Genomic DNA, 7,483 nt, shown 5'->3' on the forward strand with positions numbered 1-7,483 from the left:
TGATTTTCTCTCTCTTCAAAATGAGCTGATTTCAGCTTAATATTGGTCTGATCGGCCCGGCCGATCGCACGATCGTCCTGGATGATCTGAACAAAATCCAATCGGCCTGGGACGATTTCTCAGGACGATAATTAATTTCCTGGATGATTTGCTCTCTGACTTTTGCTATGAACTGATCGTCCCGGGACGATCCCAGATCGGCCCGGACGATCCCTACGGGAAATCATTCCTGTAACTTCTGTACATATTCTAGAACAAATTGTGATCTGATCATCCTGGGACGATCTCGATCGGCCCGGACGATCCTGGAGCAGATCTGATGTTACACCTCTGACCACTTTCACGTGCCAACTACGGTCCCTCTGACTATAGTGGCCTGTCAAGTACGATCCCTTCGATCACCATCACTCATTTCATACGGTCCATTTGACCTCTGTCGCCCGCCAACTATGGTCCCTCAAACCACCATTGCCCCCCGACTACGGTCCCACCAACCATCATCACCCAAATACAATTCCTAGATCTCCTTCATCTGACTTCAATCATATCAACCAAATAAATAACCCAACATTCTCTGAAGAATAGCTCTCATATCATTGGATTCATATAATTCCAATTATGTAATATGCTATATATGATGTACATTGACCAAAGAAAAGACATCATTTGTAATCAGCAACAAGCACTAGTGGATTCATTTTAAATAGGCCAACCCCCGTGGTTTTTCCGCTTTTAAGGATTTTCACATAAAATTGTTGTTCTCTTATAACTCTCGCATCCCTCTCTCTTATTTGTCTCTGTGTTGGATCTTTGTTCAAAGCTGAGACATTAAGCGCTTTATATCTCTACCATCACAAATGCTCAAGGACCCAACAAGAGCGTAACAAAAATATATGCTTCTTATGATGAATATAGAATACTATGTTGAACCCTTCCCATGATGATGGTTTTATCATAAGAATTTCATAATCATAGCCATTCATTTGCAAGATCAAACTTCTAATCACAAAAATAATTACTTTAAGACATTTCTCTCATTATTTGTTTAGCTATTAAATATCATAATCAATTATTTCATTTTCAAAATCAAGCTTTTAATAATAAAGATAAATACTTTGAAACCATACCCCAATGACAGCTATATTATAATAATATCATAACTAGAGGAATTCATCATCCAAATAAAGCTCTTAAGCCCAAGAGAATTATAATCATAGAAAATCATAATAAATATGTAAACTAACAATAACAAATAATAAAATATTTCATGTTCCATTTTCAATAATGGACAAAAATCAGTCAAAACCAAAGAGAACTTCACCTAAAAGCGGTTCCCCCTTATAAAATAAAAATATAAAATAAAATTTTAACGATCATAATACTATTTCTGTGAATAAAAAAAATTAAGAAAAATATTTTAATTTTTATAATTAATTCAGATTGACCACACCTAGCCGTTACTTTAATGCATCATGCGATTGACTTATTACTTTAAAAAAAAAAAAAAATTTGAATCGACGAGAAAAGACAAATTAGATGGCCTGAGGCGGCAGTACAATACACCTATTCCTTTCCACAACAAGGATACAACATACAAAATGAAATCTCATCCGTCCATCACCCGCACACGATCCAAAAGGCATAAATTAAAGAGTTCCTGCGGAACAGTGGCACAATCGCAGATCCCAATACCCTTCGCACACCGGAGATTTCCGCCTCCGGCTGCCGGAGTCGGAGCTGGAGTTGAAACCAAAGAAGGTCAGAAAGGATTCGGAAGCTTCAAATCAGATCTAGAAGCAAAGCAGAACGAGAGAAGCGGAGACCATGAAGCCAAATGTGCACATCAGAAACCCAAAATGCAGAGCCCAGCTCCGCTTAAACTTCCCGAAATAGCTCTCCGGCGGCTCCTGGTAATGGATCTCGAACTCACCCGGCAGAAGTGGCGCCTCCTCGCCGGCACCTACGGCGGCTGTAGCTGCCGCCGCGGCGGCGGAGTAGCGCAACTTGAGGTGCTTGAGGCGATCCGTGGCGAGGGCGAGGGTAAGCTTGTGGCATCGGCGTTGGTACTTGAATCCGTTGATGCATCTTAGGGTTTGGGCGACGGAGACGTAGAAGATGAGATGGGCGAGGGAGAGGAGGCCGATCGGGACCCAGCAATGGCGGCATTGAAGGCGAGTTGGCTGGGCCTGGACCTGGGCGGCGAGGACGAGCGCCAGGAAGAGGAAGAAGAGCTGAAAGAGACGCCACATCTCCTTCTTTTGGGCGTCTACAGCTCTCTTTTTCTCGAGGGTTTTCTCGAAGTGAAGCTGGATGATTGTGTTGAGAGCTTGGGTAGCTGCTTCTCTTCCGACCACCATTCCCCCACCGGCGGCGTGGTCGTCGTCGGCGTAAGCAGTTTCGGCCATTTCTCACTCTTGGGGTGTTTATCTCTCTATCTCTAGCAAGAGGTTTTCTGATTTGGTTGCATCGGATTCCTCTGGGGATGACTCTCACAGTGTAATATAGTAAAGACTAAAAGACGGGTAATGTTGTAATTTTTTTTTTGGACATTTAGGTCATTTAAAGCAAATTCATACACATAATGACACAACGCATACACAAAGACTCGAACCCTGAACCTCTTAATTGGAAGCCAAAGCTCTCAACCAATAAGCCAAGGAGAGTTGTAAATTAGTTATTCAAAATCATTCATTTTAATCATTATTTATTATTCTATTTGAGTAAATAAACTTTAAGTTATTCAATCTAAATAAACTTAAATTGACTACACTTCTTTTTTTTTTTTTTAATTTTTTGGCTTTGCTATATTATTAATAAAAAAGAAATATTACAAAGAGTGAAACAAGATGAAAAAAAGATCAGTGAAACACAACGGAACAAAAAGACAAGGGAATAACCAATAAAAATAGAACAAAAATAAAATCAGAAACAAAAAATATTTGAAAAACTGCAATGAACTCAGGTATAGCAGTCATTATTTAGAAAATACTTCACTAAGTACCCTGGTTGCTCGTAGACCTTCCAAGAGGATTCAAAGTCTGGTTATCATTATCATTCAGGCAGAAAGAGGAACCGATTGCATGACATATTCTCAGTGACTCAAATTCAACATTTAGAAGTCTCTGAGAGATCCTTTTATTTGAAGTATGATGTGTAGTAATGACACTTAAAAACTGCAAAAGAATTATTCTGAAAGTCACCCAGAACAATAGAGAAAATCAAAGGTTGAATTTCTCTATCAACATAGTTCGTCCTTTCCATTTAATAATCTTAAATCTCACACCTTTGGAAATTTTTTAGAAGTGTACAAGTACACATAGCCGATGAATTATACCTCCGATAAATAATGGCATTAAATAATAAGAGAGTGTAGAAATTTTTATTTTATTTTCCCCCGGCAATCCACCAAAAAATTCTAATGCCTGTGAAACATTAGGTCTTAAGAGAAAATTTTGCATCTTAGGAATCAGATGAATCAAAGTCTTATAAGAATATTCACAATCAAAGAATAAGTGAGAAATTATCTCGAAGTTATTGCTGCAGAAAGAACAATGAGAGGTAGTAATAACAACATTTCTCCTAATTAACACCTCAGCTGTTTTAAGCCTATCCAGGAGAGCCATCCACGTAAAAACAGAGTACTTTGGTGAATGTTTCTTATGCCATATGAGATGAGACTAGTCAATTGTGCCTTCATTGACAAAAAAATTCCTTATAAAAGTCTTTGAAGCAGCCTTCAGATTATTCTCCCATACAAGAATAACTCTTGTCACTAAAGATAGGGATTTTGTTTAAGAAATCATGAATTTCTGGACGAGAGTGTTAGGAATGCTCCAATTACTGTTATGAATCCAATTAGCAATAATTTCATTAGCTTTACAGTAGTTCGATAGGGGGAAGTCAGGGAAGTGATTAGAGAGTTTTTCACCCCAGCATCAATGGTCCCAAACAATAGAACCCAGAATATTATTCTGAAGATTGAAATGGAATTTATTTTTAACTAAGAGAACAGTGTTGCAGATACTTTTCCAATATTTCGTGGAATTGACAGTGTTGTTCTTCCATGGAGAGATATAATGAGCTATCAGAAAATCAGTAAGAGTATTGGAATTATACATTTTGCTAATCATGCACTAGTTGTATGCAAACCTAATGGCCATGATGGAAGGAATACACAGACCACCATTATAGTGTGATTTATAAGTATCAACCCAGGATATTAAATATATATGTTTGTCTTTAGTATCCCAAAATACAGAAATTTAGCACAAATTCTCCCAATAGCTTTAACAATATTTTTAGGAATGAATGAAGCTCTCACCAAGTAAGCCACAGTATTAGTAATTGTATACTTGAAATATTACATCATGCCAGCTAACGATAGCATTTTGGCTTTCCATCCCATTAAAAGGCTATTGATGTTTTCTAAAAGAGGAGAGAAATAAAAAATTTTGAATTTCTCAGAAGTGATTGGTATGCCAAGGTAAATAAACTTAATAGTAATATTAGTAATGTTTAGTGCATGTGTAATGCTATAAGGGTTAGGGGTGTGGTGAGAAAGGGTGATAAAGATCTTCTGGTTAGGAGAAGACCAGTGTTGACAAAAAAATTATTCAAAATGCTTCTAAGATAAAGACAGTTATTCACATTTGCGTTCCCAAAGACAATAAGATCATCATCATATAATATGTAAGTAAGATAAAATCTTTCTACAAAAGTACCTCCAAACCCCTCATAATTTGATTGGTCTTCAAGTAAACAAGAATATCCATCCATAATAATACAAAACAAATAAGGACTAAGAGGGCATCCCTGACTTAAGCCCGAGGAAGATGGAAAAAGCCCTCTAAAGTCCCATCAAAGCAAATAGAGAAATTGACGTTGTAAATACACGTTTTGATCCAGTTAGCAAATTCAAGAGGGAAACCCTTTTGAATCAATCTAGAGATGAGAAGATCCCGTGAAACCGTATCAAAGGCCTTTCTAATATCAAACTTGGCATAAAAAAGATTTCTTCTATTGGATTTGTTGAAAAGATTCAGAATTTCATAAGCCAATAAAGGGTTATCAGTGGCCAAACGATTATAAATAAATGTTGGTTGACTTTTATGAATAATTAATGACATAATAGGTTTCATATGATCAGTTAGGATCTTAGCTATGATTTTATAGAATACATTACAAAGAGGAATAGGCCTAAAGTTAGCAATTTGATTAGCATTAGCTTTTTTAGGAATCAGGACAAGAGCAGTGGCCTTAGCATAATTGAGAAGAAAGATCTTAATGAAGAAGGATTGAACACCCTTAAACACCTCATTGCCAATGATATGCCATCATTTTTTATAGAATTCAAAATTGAACCCATCAGGCCCAGGAGACGAATCCGAGTATCCAAAAAAAATAGTAACCCTTACCTCGTCATAAGTGATTAGCTTAATTAGTAAGTTAGCCAAATAAGATGGCAAGGTAGTGCCTTTAGGAATTTGGCTAGTGTCATTAGTATTTGACTTTGAAGAATTGAGCAAATCCTTGAAGTGATAGATGATTTCTAGCTTTTTAGAGAGATTGTCTTTAGAAAACCCAAGTGAAGCAGCCGCTAAAGCACTATTATTTCTATCTTTTCTCCTATGAATCTTGGAATATAAAAAATTTAAATTTGCTTCGATCCCCATGTGAAAGCCATTTGGCTTTAGGCTATTGTATAGTCAAAGTAGACCAAATAGAACTATATTGAATCAGCTTTGAATTGAGCTTAGTACAAAGCTCATAATTAAGAGGATCATAATTGAATTGTAGCTGACACTTCAATTGTAGTTTTATAAGCAAATCAATCATAGGAATAATAATATTAGAAGATTGCAAATTTCTCTGCTTAATTATTTCTTTGAACCTTCTGAGCTTACTATAGAAGCAAGTTATAAGGTTTCCCATTATGGGAGATGCAAAAATAGTAATAAGCATGTCCCAGAACTCATAATAATGTATCCAATAGTTTTTAAACATAAATATATAAGATCTTTTCTATTGATCACCAACAGAGAGGATGAGGGGAGAATGATTAGAAGTAGAAGTACTGAGGACCTTATAAGATGAGTTGAAAAAAGTAGTAATCCATCTCTCATTGATTGGGGCCCGATCTAACTTAATATTGATTGGATTTTCTATTATCTAATTGTACAATGTAAAAAAGGGGCTAATGGAGGTAAGGTCTGACAAGTCGGTGTCAAAAATTAAAAAGTTAACTTGACCCAGCCTTGCTTCTGGGATAATATTGCCACCTACTTATTCTGAGTTATACCGACATCAATTAAAATCCCCAATGACTACCCATGATAAGTCATTTTGAGGATTTAGAGATCTGAGATCTTCCCATAAAATAGATCTATCATCATGAGAGTTAGAAGCATAGATAATAGAAAGGATGAAAGGTTGTTGAGAGACCACTTAGAGCTTACTAGAGATCATCTGGTAAGAGAAGAAATAAGGATCAAAATTAATTGTACCCGGGTTCCACTTGACCCCAATCTGCCTCAGACTGGAAAGATGGAAGTCAAGATGGAAGTTATTGCAACTATATTTATTAGCTAAGATCTCATGAAGAGAACAGAACCAAGGATCATTAATTTTTTTGAAGGAGAATTCTATTCTCTAAGAGACAGACCATATCCAACATATAGTCTCTAACCATTTTCTTAACACAACTAACTTTATCAGGGTTTTTGAATCCCTTGATATTCCAAACAGTGATAGGAGGAAAAAACATCAAGATTTTGAGTGAGTGCTCCTTTTGGAGCTTTTCCCCCGTATTTATTTGATTTTGAGCTCCCTTGTCTATGTGTTGTTGAGATTTGTTTGAGTTGTGGACTTGGAGGATGTCTCATGGATTATAGGGTTAACATAAGTAGGAGAATATCGGTTTATCAATTGGTTCTTTCCCCTTTTAGGTGATAGATTCTTCAGGGTCAAGAACATCTTGCAAAGTCAAGAATTTGTTTGAAGACTGAATTTTGGAATATTTTGTTTTTGAGGGAGGTGATTGTGTTATAGAGGATTTCGTAAATGAGAGAGCCTCTATGGGAGAGTTAAGGTTAGGGATTATAGGGATATTTGGTATAGAAAGGGAATTGGGGGTTGGGTCAATTGGATTATGGTTTTTGCTTTGGGCAGCAGTTGGAATGGGTAGAATCCCCTTTTGATCAGACAGTTCCATCCTAGGTCTGCTGCAGCTAGAGATACGCCCGTGAAGGTAAGTTTGGAGAGGTTTGGGTTGAGGTTGAGGATTTTGGTTTTTTAGACTTTTAGAAGCAGAGTGAATTAGAGATAAACAACATTGACATAGAGTAGGTTTTCATTCATATTGAATTCTGAGAATGAAAATTTTTCCTTCTACCAAAAATAGGAATAAATTTCGTATATGTAGCGATTGAGTAAACCTGCAAACATACTCTAGAATAAGTGAGGCAAGATTTGGAAGCCGTTAGAT

General features: G+C 36.6%; 1 protein-coding gene across 1 annotated transcript; it reads right to left on the reverse strand.

Moving 5' to 3' along the window:
• Nucleotides 1-1,564: 1,564 nt before the first annotated feature.
• On the reverse strand, nt 1,565-2,453 carry LOC110107971. Its single transcript, XM_020838443.2, has one exon. The coding sequence runs from the start codon at nt 2,403-2,405 to the stop codon at nt 1,791-1,793; it is 615 nt and encodes a 204-aa protein (XP_020694102.1). The 5' UTR covers nt 2,406-2,453; the 3' UTR covers nt 1,565-1,790.
• Nucleotides 2,454-7,483: the final 5,030 nt, after the last annotated feature.

Source organism: Dendrobium catenatum, unplaced genomic scaffold (assembly GCF_001605985.2).
Source record: "Dendrobium catenatum unplaced genomic scaffold, ASM160598v2 fragScaff_scaffold_1074, whole genome shotgun sequence".
Taxonomy (NCBI): Eukaryota; Viridiplantae; Streptophyta; class Magnoliopsida; order Asparagales; family Orchidaceae; genus Dendrobium; species Dendrobium catenatum.